At 53.9% G+C, this 14,602-nt stretch overlaps 1 protein-coding gene across 6 annotated transcripts in view; it reads left to right on the top strand.

Annotated features, from left to right (window-relative positions):
- Positions 1-4,274, top strand: part of DNMT3A (DNA methyltransferase 3 alpha) — an 84,413-nt gene extending 80,139 nt beyond the window's left edge. For all 6 annotated transcript variants that reach the window (XM_077926703.1, XM_077926702.1, XM_028725319.2 and 3 more), the window contains one exon: positions 625-4,274. In XM_077926703.1, the coding sequence (XP_077782829.1) occupies positions 625-766 (142 nt within the window). In that variant the 3' untranslated portion in view covers positions 767-4,274. The remainder of the gene's footprint in view (positions 1-624) is intronic.
- The last annotated feature ends 10,328 nt before the right edge of the window (positions 4,275-14,602 follow it).

Genomic DNA, 14,602 nt, shown 5'->3' with positions numbered 1-14,602 from the left:
TTTTGGGGGTAAATAAATGAAAACTACAAAGGAGTGCATTCAGCAAACCCGGAGGTCATAAACAATCAATACACATGATAAGAAGGATGGCCAGGAAGACAGCGATCATTATCACCTTCAGGTGAGACCTGTTTCCTGGCCCTAAGAGTAACATCCTAAGATTAACATATCAGAAAAGCTACATCAAAGAAACTGCCCACTGTCTCTGATGACCCAGGATGCCTGCCTGGCGCAGTGTACGTGACTGGTCAAGAAAGAGAAATGGAACAGGGATGCAGAGGTGTGGATTGGTCAAGAATCATATCAAAATAGTTTAGACCCAGTCAATGCAATGCTTTCATTGCTGACACAGATGGCTTACTCTATATATGTTATAATTCCTCATAGCAATCCCACCTGATCACTACACTCCTGAAAGTGCGGGGCGGGAATGGGGGGCTGGCTGGCTGGAGTCCTGGCTCCCTGCGCATGTGCATAGCTGTCAACGTTGCCCTTTTTTTAAGGGAAATCCCCTTATTCAAAATAGGGTTCCTCGCAAGAAAAGGGAAAAGTTGGCAGCTATGCCTCCGGGGCCTGCTGCCACGCTGGTGCTGACTGCCCCCCCCCCACTTTCTTTCCCCGCAGGGTCTTTGGCTTCCCGGTCCACTACACCGACGTCTCGAACATGAGCCGCCTGGCGAGGCAGAGACTCCTGGGTCGCTCCTGGAGTGTGCCAGTGATCCGCCACCTCTTTGCCCCCCTGAAGGAGTACTTTGCCTGCGTCTAAAGAGACACCCGCCCTCGGAACTGGCAAAGCAGAGGAGGAGGAGGAGGAGGCGTCTCAAACACAACCCCCCCCCCCCGAACAGAAGAAAAGGGGCACCAGAGAGGAGGAGGTGGTGGTGGCTGGTGGGCAAGAGGGAGGGAGGGAGGGAGAGGACGGGCCCCCCCACCCACGGGAGGGTCTACCACCCGCCCATCTTCTCCCTGGGTCAAACCGCCCCAGACCAACTGACCGGCCCCCCTTTTCTGTTGGTGACCCTTCAATTTCCTGCTCTTTCTGGACGGCTTCGCCTCGTCCGATGGGTTTCCGCCTCTCCTCGGCTGAGCCCCGGGCACGGAGCCCGGCTGTCCGGGCGCCCACGGGCGTGTGCCCCCCCCTGCCAGCCTCCGCAACGGAGGAGGAGAGCCCAGAGCTGAGCGGGCCTTGGGGCGACATCTTCGCCCCTGCTCAGTCGAGGAGCACAAAGGGAGGTGCCGGGGGGGGCCTCCTCACGTCTACCAGCGCCATTCCTGCGGTGGAGGGTGGGGGCGCAGGCCCGGAAGCTGTCCGCCCCTCCCTCCCCACCCCCTCCCACCCTGCCCCCCCTCCCCACAGTATTTGGGTGCCTACCAGGCCGGAGACCTTGACCAGTCCAGCTCCTACAGCCGCTCTTACCTCTTGTTTACAGTTTATATATATGTGAGAGTTACGTGAGAGAAATGTCTATATATATATAAAAAAAGGTACTGTTACTGCTGTACAACTGACTTTCAAAATGGTGCTTCTACATCAAGGGAGAGGGCGCACCCGTGGCAGCTTAAGGGGGGGGCTCTGTGTGCTGGCCCCCGGGGGGGGGCTTCTCAGATAGGGAGGGCAGGCGGGCTAGGAAGGGCGGGTGCCGCTCTCTGCCCTGGGTGTCATGCAATAATGCTTTCCCCCCCCCCTGCAAAAGGCAACCCTCAGGCCAGGGGCCCCACCCACCCACCCTCTGCAGTGTCCCAAATAGTGGCCCCCACGTAAACTGGTGCTTTCTCACAAGGGGGGGCCCCCTGGGTGTCCTCCCCAGCGGGCAGACCGGGCGCTCGACTCAGCTGAGGTCTTTCTTTCCTCCATTTCTGCCCCTGGAACCGCAGGCTCAGCAGTGGGGGGGGGGGTCCGTGAGGGGAGGGAGGTAGATAAAGGGGGTGCCCTTTGCCGCCCGCCCCTCCCCATTTCTCCGCAAGCACGGGAGGCTTTGGGGGGGGGTCCGTGCCGCTGCTGCCCCCTTCCACCCGCGGCTGATGTGAACGGCAGGGCTCCTGTTTTGCTTGAACAGGCTCCGGCTGTGCTACCCGTTCCCCCCCCCCCGGCTGGCCCCCCCAACCCACCCTTTGCAAGGCCCCCCCCACCCTCCAAATACAGGGTTGAGGGGCAGCTCCTCCCAGGGTCCTTGCGCAGAGGGCGGCGGGGTCCCTGGGCTCTGCCTCCCTTGGCAATTGTGTGCACTTTAGTCCTTTGGGGCAGGGGGGGTGCAGAGAGCGGCCAGCTTCGCCCCCCACCCCCCCACCCCGGACGCCCCTTGGGGCGCGGCCTGGGAGGCTGCTTCTCCCTTCCGCTTGTGGGGAGGGCTCCCAGCAGGGCCCGAAGCCCTTGGTGCTAACGGGGAGCCGGGTTGGGGGTCCCCTGCTGCCCCCCGCCTCTGCCTCTGCCCCCCCCCCCCCCGCCGTCTTCCCTGCGTTCATGGTGCTCTCGGAGGCAGCGGCTTGGTGCTGAGGAAACGCTCAGGAGCAGGGGGGCCGGTCTGCGGGAGACTGCCGGGGCCCCCCCACTTCTCCCCCCCCAGTGGGTGAAGCAGTTGCAGCTGGCAGGGGTGCTCTCTGGTCTCGGTGCTAACCGGGGAGCTGGCAGGCAGGCGGGGGCCTCCTCTCCCTTCCCCTCAAACTGTGAAAGGTGCTGGGGTCTCGCTCAGGACCCGATGGGGAAGCCAAGGGAGGGGGGGCACTGGAGGGGGCTGTCTGGCAGGACCCGCTCCCAGCTGCCTCCCTGGCAGGTGAGCAGGCGGGTATCTCCCTCTCCCGACCCCCCAGGCAGGTGGCACTTTGATGGCCCCCACGGGGGTGGGAGAGGGAAGGAGGGGGCCGCCTTGGGGATTATTTTAGTCTAACTTCTTTGGTGCTATGCGGGACGCCTGGAGCCCCCTCCCGGCCATGACCTGTCCCTTTGGGGGGGCTTCCCACCCGGGCCAAAGGGAGCCCAGGGAGCGCTCCCAGCCCCTGACCAGGGAAGCTTATCTTGGCGGAGAATCGAAGGTGGGGAGGGGGGCAGCGGACCCTCCCCACAGAGCCTTCCTTCCAGCGACTGTTGGCTCAGTGGGGGGGGGCTGGCCACCACCCCCAAATTCAGCAGCTAATGGCTGTATTCCCCAATTGCTGCCCCCTCCCTTAGGTCTGCCTGGCAGACCTCTTTCTGAGCAGCCCAGCTTCATGGAACTCCCCCCACCCCAGACCCCTCCCCAAACTGGAAGTGGCCTCTCGGGAAAACCTCCTGTCTGTTTTGTCTTTTCAGCCCCCCAACTCCCCCCCTCCAAGGCGTCCCGCTGTATTTGTCTTGGATCTGTTTTGCTGTCTGCTACAGAATCCACCTGCTTCCCCCCGGGGGGGCGAGAGGAAGATGGGGGGGGAGGATGGGGGGGTGGCTTTAGGGACCGGCTTGACTCTGGTCTTCTCTTGTGATAAAGAGGCCCCCCTCCCGCCAGGTTGCAGAGCCCTAGACTGAAAAGCGGAGCAACCGGACTGCCCCCCCCCCCTTGCCTGAATTCCTTTGTCGACCACAGAAGGATATGGGGGCAACTAAGGTGCTAAAAAAAAATCCCTCTTTTATCACAAATCTCTATTGTTAACTTAAGTCTGCTGTCTGGACAATGACTGTTTTTTTTGTTTTCTTGTAGTGGAGTTTTAAAAGAGCTCTATTATTTTACTCTTATATATTATTATTAAAAAAAAGAAAAAAAGGCATTTTAACTTTGTACTTGAAACCTTTAAGGAAAGATTTCATGTGTTTTAGCCTAGGCATTGAAGTAGCTGAGACGCTTTTACTGTTTGTGGGAAATCATGTATTCATGCTGAAGAAATAAATCTTGTCAAGATCCTGGGAAGAGCTCGGCCACGTTCCCTGCTCTCCAGCCGTCGCTGCCGCCTTCCCGACATTCCATGCCGCTGATCGCCCCCCCCTGCACCCAGCAACACCCCCCCCCCTCACTTTACTTTTCTTTGCTAGGATGATTTTGGGATGCGCCATCCTTTCTGCCGCTTTCCCCCCGCCTCTCTCCCTTTTTTTTTAGGGTTGCTTCTATATTTATTGACAAATAAATAATGTACATTTCAGAGTATGGTTCTGCTATGCCAGGGGTGGGAAGTGTGTGTGGGGGGGTGGGAGGCCCAGCTCTCCACCCCCGCCGGGCAGGCTGTTGTATCTCTGTGTAAGTATTGCTGGTGACATAGCTGTTTTATAAAAATAATTAAAAGGTCCATGGTGCCGCAGATGTTAGAAAGTCTCTCCGTTCCGCCTCCATCCCATCCTTTGCCTTTTTGGCTTGTTTTTCTTTCCATTTGTGCCCAGGACACTCTGAGAAGGAAAGGCTCCTTTGCTGATGTACTCTGTGCTGGAGAACACTTGAATAAATGTTCTGTTTTGTGCAAAAAGGAAAAGCGGAAAAGCCCCGGAGCCTGTCTGCCGTCATGTGCTTTTTGTCGCCCTCGTGCTCCGAGCGTTCGTGGCAGCGGCAGGGTGGCTCTTGCTGGGAGGCCGGGGGCACAGGCAGGCCCCCCCCCAGGGGTCTCTCCTAGCAGAGAAGTCCACTCTCGCAAAAGGGTCAAGGGGATCCACCAGGCCACATGCTTCACGCAGCTGTGGAGCCTGAGAATCCACTCCCTTCGGTCGCTGGCCGTGGAAAGACTGCCTTTGCACACCCAGAAGGAGGCAACTCGCCTTTTTTATGGGAACCGGCCGCTACTGCCGGTAAAGCGCCTGTCTAAAGCAGGATCTACTTCTGGCAACTTGCCCTTACCCAGCCGACATCAAAAGAATACCCAATTTCTACAGAGTTCTGTGTTATTTAGTTACATATATGCGGTTGAGATTCCTGCATGATCCTTGGGCAGCATTCAAAATCCACCAATTGGCCACTTGTGACCAAGTGAAGATGCCCAGGTGTCTGGTGTCTCCACCTGGTGGTGCCTGCCTGCCTGCCTGCCTGCGGATCCTTGGATCTTGCCCGTTTTCACACACAAGCAACACATCCTGTAGAAATCTAACTGCTATTTTATCTGCACAATCGGAATGAATTTCAGGATCCAAAAAATACAACTTTAGAGCCAACCAAATGGCAACTAGGCATTCCATTTTGGCGACGGTTCCCCTGGCGCCTCACTGATATATCTCTGAGTTTTTAACGCTGCCCTTGAGGTTCCTTCCAACTCTTGATTCCATGCTTAATGTTTACTATTTAAGCGGAAGACAAAAGTGCCAGGTAACCTCTATAATTCAAATACGGGTTGCGTTTGGGAATGTGTCTTTTAACGAGAGATTTCTGCCTGCTTTTCAGGCGTAATCTTGCCAGGCCTGGATGTAGTGCCAACTCCAAGCACTAAATCTGGGTGTAGCGGCAAGACGGTACCCGCAGCTTGTTTATTATAGCTACAATTTATCTCACCGATTGCTCTTAGTTACTAATTTTTCTTTAAGACAACCCCCCCCCCCTCAATCTAGCACTCTTGAGACAAGGTCAGAGGTCCTGTGAAGGACCACCAGGTCTGCGTGTGCCACTGGGCAAAAAGCACAGGTTCAAATTACACGACACATGGAGGTGGGGAGGGAGAAGGAAGAGAAACATGTGTCAGATGCATCTTTGGCTCCCCATAAAGTCACCTGGAAGCCATTTGATTTGATTGTCATTTAGAAATCAAAACAATCCCATATAAGCCACACAACTCTCTCTCTCCCCCCCTCCGCCCGCCAAAAAAGGGGAAATAAGTCAATATGATAAAAGGTGTGAGAATCGCTTTAAGGGTTTAATGGTCCTGGGAGAACAAGGAAGGTCTTATTCCCCTGGTGCCTCAGTGCTCAGCCCCCCTGCTCCATTCTAGGCACCCCGGGGCCCTGCCTGTGTTTCCCCTAGCACAGATTTAGGAGTGGTATCCTGCCACTCCGTATCTTCCCAGGGTGGCTTACACAACATCAACCAAGGTTACAGTGACGGTAGCAAGAGTCATGCTTTGTAGCCACAAAAGTAGGGTTTGGTGGCAGCGAGATGCAGCCTCATGCCAGCTTTACACAACACCTTGATCTTCTGCCCAGGATCTGGGCCACATAGGCCAGGGGTAGGCAACCTAAGGCCTGTGGGCCAGATCCGGCCCAATCGTCTTCTCAATCTGGCCCACAGACAGTCCGGGAATCAGCGTGTTTTTACATGAGTAGAATGCGTCCTTTTATTTAAAATGCATCTCTGGGTTATTTGTGGGGCATAGGAATTCGTCCATATATATTTTTCAAAATATAGTCCGGCCCACCACATGGTCTGAGGGACGGTGGACCGGCCCCTGGCTGAAAAAGGTTGCTGACCCCTGCCATAGGCCTTCAAGCAGAGGACTGTCTTCTGCAAACTAGGACACCCCGCCAGCTTTCACAGCCTGGGAGGGGCAGCTGGGTGGTTTTCAGTAGACCCCAGCAAAGAGTTGTCTAGAAAAGGTGGAAGCTGCATGGAAACAAGATGTTTGAGAGAGATAAGTTTCTCAGCTTGTATCTCTCACACTCCTTGGGCACCCCAACACCAGGCTCTGACTCCCAAACGCTCGTCCTCTTGCCCTTCCCCAGGGTTCCTGACTTCTCAGCCCAAAACTTCTGAGGCACCAACAAGGCGCACTCCAGGGAACATAGGATAGGATTAGAAAAAGAAGAGGCCGAGTGGGTCATTTGCGCAGCCTCTGAAGGGGCTTGCTTTCACTTCCTTAGGCAGAAATGTTCCCTGCTTATTTTGGGCAGTTTCTGCCCTATCTGCAGTTTAAATCAATTTATTATTTGCCAGTGCCGTGCATATATGCGGTTGTGTGCAAGTCAAATGCACGTAACGGGAGAGACGCCTGAACTTGGAATATTTTCTGCTAAAAAGGGACAGCACACAGAGTGGCTAAGAATAAGAAAAAATATATAAGCTGCAACCACCACACTACGATTCAATGTGCCACTGAGGAATACAAGCTCTCTCTTCAGCAGCCATGGGCTTGGGCTTGGCAGATACACTGCTGGTGGGCAGGGGGAGGCTGGCACAGCCTCAGGAGAGGGGCTGTCAGCATTGGTGTCGCTGAGTGGGAAAAGGAAGGGGATGCCCCTGCTTTCACTGGGCTGGGTTCAAGGTACTGCAAAGGGGGGAGGCTTACAGGGGGTGGGGCACCTAAGAACTGCTGCTGCAGAAGAGGTCTTGCCAGCCAGCATCTAAGACCCAAGTTCTAGGATTCTGGGTTCCCTGCCAGATGAGACCAAAGAGGGCCCCGTCCAGCCCTGCATCTATCACAAGCAGAGCTCCAAGGCAACGGGTAGCTGGATGAAGGGCAGAAAGCTCCATAGCTGGGGGACAACCACCTAAAACATTTGTGGTCTCTATGGGGCATGCAAACCCCTTTGTACTGGAGGTAGACCTGGAGATCGGCTGGGCATCAGCTGTTGACAGCTTCACAAGGCACAGTCTGCACCAGATGAAGCAGACTCGAACCCATGGCTTCAAGTTACACAAAAGAAGATTCCAAGTAGACGTCAGGAAGAACTTTAGGACAGTAAGAGCTGCTCAGCAGTGGAACAGATGTCCTCAGAAGTGGTGGACTCCTTCCTTGGAGGTTTTTAAGCAGAGGTTGGATAGCCATCTGTCTTGGGTGCTTTAGTTGAGATTCCTGCAGTGCATGAGGCTGGACTAGATGACCCTTGGGGTCCTTTCCATGATTCTGGTCTGAGCCGTCCCACACTGAGAGTCCTGAGGTCAGACTGAATGCTGTTGCTGTTGGCCTGGGTGGTCCCCAGAAAGAGGGAGGAGAGCATTCAGTGCCTGAAGGGCCAAATCCCCATTGCAATCCAGGCCCCTCTTCCAGCTGGGAGGCTGAGCCTTGAGAGGGTCCACTTCCTTTTAATCCTCTGCTTGTGCAACTGAAAGAGCAGCACCTCTGAGTAATCCAACTTGGGGCTCACCAGCCAGGACCTTCCACAGGCCGCCCAGCCCTCAAAAGCAGCCAAGCCCTTCGCTGTCCAAGGTACCAGCCAGGAGAAAAAATCTCCTGTGGAAAGCAAGCAAGTAATCCAATGCAGAGCTTCAGGCTCTCCCTCCGTCACTCTCGCTGCATTCACCACTTGATTCTAAAATACTTTAAACAGTTTAAAATTAGCTGAACTTGCTAGGCATCTAGGTAGGCTGGGTGTGGGCCTGCGCTTGTTTGCATGCATGCTACTTTCTACTGAAGGAGTGTTGGGAAACGGACTCCAAAAGTCACAGTTTCTTCGAAAGACATCACGACAAACAGGACTGATATTCGGAACTGAATCCGAGATTATTCTTGCTGACTCTCTAGCCCCCCGCTGACTGGTTGACAAAGATCTGCAGAGCCCGCATTCAAAACTCTTGTGTGTATGAGCTGCCGCCTTCTGGAAGGCGAGGAATGTGGAGCGTTCGCTGACTCTCGGCCGACAGCAAGGCAAGGTGAGCATGCTGGGCACACAATGGCAATGCCCAGTCCAGAAAGCTCTAATGGAGATAAACCCCACCAACCCCTGAACTCCCATTCGCACCTGCCTCTAAGTCACCAAACGCTGGGCAGTCTGGCCACCTCACTGCCCAGAAGGAATGGTGTCAAAGGCCCAAAACATCACAACGGTGAGGGACTTAGGTGCCATGTGGGTGGCAAGAGAGGGGAAAAAGGACTGGCTGGGAGACTAGAACATCCCCTCTAGCCATAGTTTCCCTGTTTAATTTAAAGTGGAACTGCAGTGTGGTCTATGACCCAGGAGGTGGTGCCCTGGCCTCAGAATCGACGCCTAACATTTCTGCGCTGCCATGCTATCTTTGAGACACCTTCCTGAGCCTCACCCTTTTCCTCTTGGGAGGCTGCATTCCCCAACCCCGTTCCCTGCCCCATAAGCTCATCTCTGGCACCAGATGCCCAGCCCAGGCAATATGATGCCCCAAAGTGCCCCAAGCGGTTATTTCCTTTTGATTCCTTAAGCTTAAATTCTGATTATCATTCCTCTTACTGGCCCCTGCACCCTCCTCCTCTTGGGCATTCCTATGGCACACCTCCAGCTCCTCAACTGCATCACGGGACTACTGTTATCCTCCTTGCACACTCATGATACCACAAAACAACCACCTCAGCTCTGTGGCCTGCTGCATATTTATTTCAACAGATTGTTAGCCTGCCTGCCTTAAAAATAGTTCAAGACCGCTGTCAACATTGCTATGAAAGCTGTCATCAAAATTAAATTATGATTCTGTGAGGGGGGAAACCAGTGAGCAGAGAGAGCCCCCCTTTGACACCGCTGCAACCATGTCCATTAGACAAGCCATTCTAGGCTCCCAGCATCATCATAAGGCAAAGAAACCCCATTTTCTGAAACACATAAATTCATCAAAAAATGCCAAATAAATGGCTTTATTTCATTCCAAAAGGTAATAAAATTGTGATCCTGGGATGGAGGGGAGGGGACCTGACTCATGGCATGAATGGAACAGGGATGTCACAGTGCTCAAGATGCGCCCTCACATACTTTGGATACCCATCCCAGTTGCTAAGCTGGGTGTTTGCAGTCCTGACAAAGGGATCAGACTAAGGTGTTACCAGAATCACAATACCCAGATGGAAAGCCCACTAGAGGGGAATGAGACCAAATTAATGAGAACAAATAAACGGTGTTAACCAAGTTGTAACGACAAAAGGACACATAGATACTTTCTTCTGCCAGTGTGAGACAGATGTTGCCACAATGCATGACTGACTGATGATGTCACATGTGCACAACATGCGTGTCACACATTATGGAGCACTGGCACTCTAGGCTCATCAGCCGTGCCATGCCAGAGTGCCCGAGTTTCAGCCCTCCAGTGCGACCCTGCAGGTGAGCACAGTGTGCCTTCCCTTTGGACAGAAAGACACTCTGGACTTGTCAGCAGCGTTGTGCCGTGCCAGAGATGCAGCCCTTTGGCTCAGCGCTGCAGACGAGCCCAGAGCACCTTTCTGTCCAGAGGAGAAGGCACACTGTCTCATCAGCAGCGTTGCGCCGGAGGGCTGGATCTGTGGCATGACTGCGCCGATGAACCCAGAGCGCCAGTGCTCCATATGGCGTCGCACACATGTGACAACACTGATGAGCTGGATGCCATCGCTCCAACCCACAGAAGTAGAACAGCGCATTGTGTTGCTGACACTTACAGATCATCTTCTTCTTTGGCGATCCCTCGTAGCCGAGAAAGATTGTCTTCCATGAACACCGTTTTAACAATGAGTCCGTGACTGTGGAGGCAAACTCTGGATCCATACATCCTTCTACAGTGGGGACATTGGTTTTTGGGCTGGAGTTGATCACGGTGTGGATTTGCGAAGCCTGCCTTCCTCTGAGCATGTTTCTCCCTTTCGTCCTGAGTTCGAGTGTCTTCAAAGCCCAGGACACCTTTGGTAAAGGCCGTTCTCCAACTGGAGCGCTCGCAGGCCAGTGTTTACCAGTTGTCGGTGTTTATACTACATTTTTAAAAAATTTGCTTTGAGACTGTCTTTAAACCTCTTTTGTTGACCACCAGCATTACGCTTTCCATTTTTAAGTTCAGAATCTACCAGCCTGAAGCAACAAGCGCATGGAATTGTAACGGCTACAAGCAACAGATCCAACAGCATTGATCCAGTACTCCGGCAATGTGGTCACTTTGACAGGGAGGTGAACATTGACATTCCTGATGCTATTGAAGATCTTGCAGGTCCACACCAAGAATATGAAGCTGGCTGACGATGTAGATCTGGGACAGGTAGCTAATAAGACCCACGGCCATGTGGGCACAAACTTTTCTGCCTTCAGCAGAGCTGCAGCTTTGATAGCTACAGATTCCCAGCAGGTAAGCGGAGTGGTGCTGCACCAGTTCAGAGGCACCGGTGGTGGGAACGTGGATGACCTCTACAGTTAAAGTATTGCCAGAGCAGACCAAACTGCAGAGGAGGCTGTGTTGTACAGGGCGATTCCAATAGTCTGTGGGCTTCTTCCTTCGCAGGTCAGACCTGTGTAGCTGCATGTCTGCAGCTGTGTGAGCTGCCTTGGGGACCTGTGAGTCAAAAGACACGATAGGAATGTAAAGAAAGTGATCCTTGACCTTGAAAGTGCCCAGGGCTCATCTTTAAAAGCACTTTTTAAAAGACAGTAGTATTTTTTAAAGACAAGTCATCTGTTCACGGCAATAGAGGAAAAGAATGGATATTTTAAATATATGAAATCCCTTTAAAAGACTGTAAGTTAATGTGTTCCTCTCTGATAGTCTCTTGTTCTGTAAATTCAGTACACCGCACTCAGAGGACAGGCACAAGGCAACCCACCTAGTTCTCCTGGCTCTCTTAGCAAGACCACTGCTGAAGTGTTTCCAAATAAGCTCACCGACCTTGGGGTCCCCTTCTCCTTCGGGAAGACCTCTCCCTCCTGACAGGAAGGAGACCCCGGTTCAGACGGTCTTCCCATGGCTTCTCCTCTCCTGCCCCAGACTCAGCCCCCCATGTCACGCCCGTCTGTCCATCCGTCTGCCTGCCTGCCTGCCTTCCCCAGAGGCTCCACCGGCTCTTCCTCTGGCCAGAGACCAGCTTCTCCTCAGAGAGGATGGAGGCTCCATCCAGAGCCACTTCTCCCTCAGTCCAGGCCTGGGTCCAGATCCCTCTTTCTGCTTCTCTCTCTCCAAAGGAGCCCTGTCTCACTTTAAGGCCCTCTTTGGGGAAGCCTCGCTTTTCATGGTTGATGTTTTATTATGGTTTAATATGTGCTGGAAGCTGCCCAGAGTGGCTGGGGAAGCCAGCCGGATCGGAGGGGTATAAATTATTATTATTATTACCACTTTCTCTTATCAGAAACTGCTCCTCTTATTTTCCCTCCCAAAGTGCTGGCTCCGCCCCCTCTGGCTGGCTGGGGAGCCAATCAGAGAGCGGCTCCAGCCCCCTGGTGGCATTCCAGAGGAACTGCATCCCCAACTCTGGTCTGGCTCTGCTGTCAATCATAGCATCCCTCGGACAAGGGCTGCTGCGACTGATATATGTGCAAACCAGCTAGAGCTCCAGGACGGAGGGAGGTGTGTTTTCTCAAAAGTTCCTCCACAAATCACAGTGGCAGAAGAGGATGCCAGAAGCAGAAGGCAGCTTTCAGCCCAGCAGAATCCAACCTCAGCTGCCCACACTCAAGGGAAGAGGTGCCCGTGCCCACTTGCTAATTTCTGCTCACCAGGCTCCAAATAGAGAGCACCAAAGCTGTGCTTATAATGATTATTCATTATTGTATCCAATTTCAATTATAAATAAGCAGCTATTAGTGGTCAATAGAAAAGTGTGGGGAGACCTAGGGGGTGGGGAATGGGAGCTCCGCAAGGAAGAGAGAACTCCCCTAATTTGGGGCATGGCTGCCACAGGTTCTGTGAGGAAGCCAGAGAGTGGGACAGCAGGGTGGTCCTGGGGGACCTAGAGCCCAGTGTGTGGCAGTCAAAAAAAAGCAAATCCCAGGCTAGGGATCGTTTGGAAAGGAATTGAAAATTAAACTGCCAATATCATGCCATTGTAGACATCTATGGTGCAATCGCATTTGGAATATTGTGTGCAGTTCTGGTTGCCTCACCTCAAAGAGGATATTGCAGAGCTGGACAAAGTTCAGAAAGGGGCCACCGAAATGATCCAGGGGATGGAGACAGTGATTCCCCTGTGAAGGAAGGCGGCAGGGTTTGGGACTTTTCAGTCTAGAGAAAAGGCAAGTAAGAGGCGACGCAGAGGTTTATAAAATTATGCCTGGCATGGGAAAAGCTTCCCTCCCTCTCTCATGACACCAGAGCCTGCAGGCATCCAGTGAAGCTGAATGTTGGAAGACTCAGAACAGATAGAAGAAAACGCTTATTCAGTGAGCCAGTGTGGTGCAGTGGTTAAGAGCGGTAGTCTCATAATCTGGGGAACCAGGTTCGCGTCTCCGCTCCTCCAGATGCAGCTGCTGGGTGACCTTGGGCCAGTCACACTTCTTTGAAGTCTCTCAGCCCCACTCACCTCACAGAGGGTTTGTTGTGGGGGAGGAAGGGAAAGGAGATTTTGAGCCGCTTTGAGACTCCTTAAAGGGAGTGAAAGGCGGGATATCAAATCCAAACTCCTCCTCCTCTTATTCACATGGCACATAGTTAAACTATGGAGAATGTTCCTGCAAGAGGCAGGGATGGCCACCAGTTGGGATGGCTCTAAAAGAGGACTGGACAAAGTAATGGCAGTTGTTGTTGTTTAGTCATTTAGTCGTGTCCGACTCTTTGTGACCCCCTGGACCAGAACACGCCAGGCCCTCCTGTCTTCCACTGCCTCCCGCAGTTTGGTCAGACTCATGCTGGTGGCTTCGAGAACACTGTCCACCCATCTCATCCTCTGTCGTCCCCTTCTCCTTGTGCCCTCCATCTTTCCCAACACTGTCCCACCATCTCGTCCTCTGTCGTCCCCTTCTCCTTGCGCCCTCCATCTTTCCCAACATCAGGGTCTTTTCCAGGGAGTCTTCTCTTCTCATGAGGTGGCCAAAGTCTTGGAGCCTCAGCTTCAGGATCTGTCCTTCCAGTGAGCACTCAGTAATGGCGGAGGAGAGGGCTATTGATGGCTGTGCTGGAAACCACTGGAGGGTGAAATAATAATAATAATAATAATTTATTATTTATACCCCACCCATCTGACTGGGTTTCCCCAGCCACTCTGGGCGGCTTCCAAAAGAATATTAAAATACTATAATACATCAAACATTAAAAGCTTCCCGAAACAGGGCTGCCTTCAGATGTCTTCTAAAAGCCTGATAGTTATTTTTCTCTTTGACATCTGATGGGAGGGCGTTCCACAGGGCAGGCGCCACTACTGAGAAGGCCCTCTGCCTGGTTCCCTGTAACTTGGCTTCTCACAGTGAGGGAACCGCCAGAAGGCCCTCGGAGCTGGACCTCAGTGTCCAGACAGAACGATGGAGGTGGAGACGCTCCTTCAGGTATACTGGACCGAGGCCGTTTAGGGCTTTAAAGGGCAGCACCAACACTTTGAATTGTGCTCGTGAAAGTGGCCTTGTCCTTGAATCCTCCTGTCGACTTTCCCTCGGGGGCTTCTGGTTGGTCACTGCGGGGATGCTGGACAATATGCAGAGATTGGGCCTGATCCAGCAGCCGGGCTCCCTATTCTCTCCTAATGGAACCTCCAGGTCCAGGCGCAGTCTATCTGCAGGCGCAGGTTGCGCGGGGTTATTTGGCGACGGCGAGGACGGGGTGTTGCTATGACAGGCGGCACCTGCGGTCCAAAACCTCGGGCCCGCCCCGGTGGGCAAAGCCAACCCCCCCCCTCCCGGCTGTCCCCCCCCCGGCCTGGCCCCGAGGCCCACCCCGAAACAAGGCGGCCTTTGAGGCCTCCCCGTAGTCGGGCCGGGCTTGGCCTGGGTCCCCGGAGCGAGCAGGCCCCGTCGCCATGGCGACGCGAGGATGGAGCCGGCCGCGCCCTGGTCCCTCGGCCCCGCCCCTCGGGAGTCGTAGTCCCGCCCCCCTCGGGGAGCCGGCGGCGCGGCGATTGGCCCGGGCGGCGAGTGGCGGGCGGGCGCGAGCTGGCCCCGCCCCCCTGCCTGGCG

Source organism: Podarcis muralis, chromosome 3 (assembly GCF_964188315.1).
Source record: "Podarcis muralis chromosome 3, rPodMur119.hap1.1, whole genome shotgun sequence".
NCBI classification, from domain to species: Eukaryota; Metazoa; Chordata; class Lepidosauria; order Squamata; family Lacertidae; genus Podarcis; species Podarcis muralis.
This window is presented reverse-complemented; position numbering and strand designations above follow the sequence as displayed.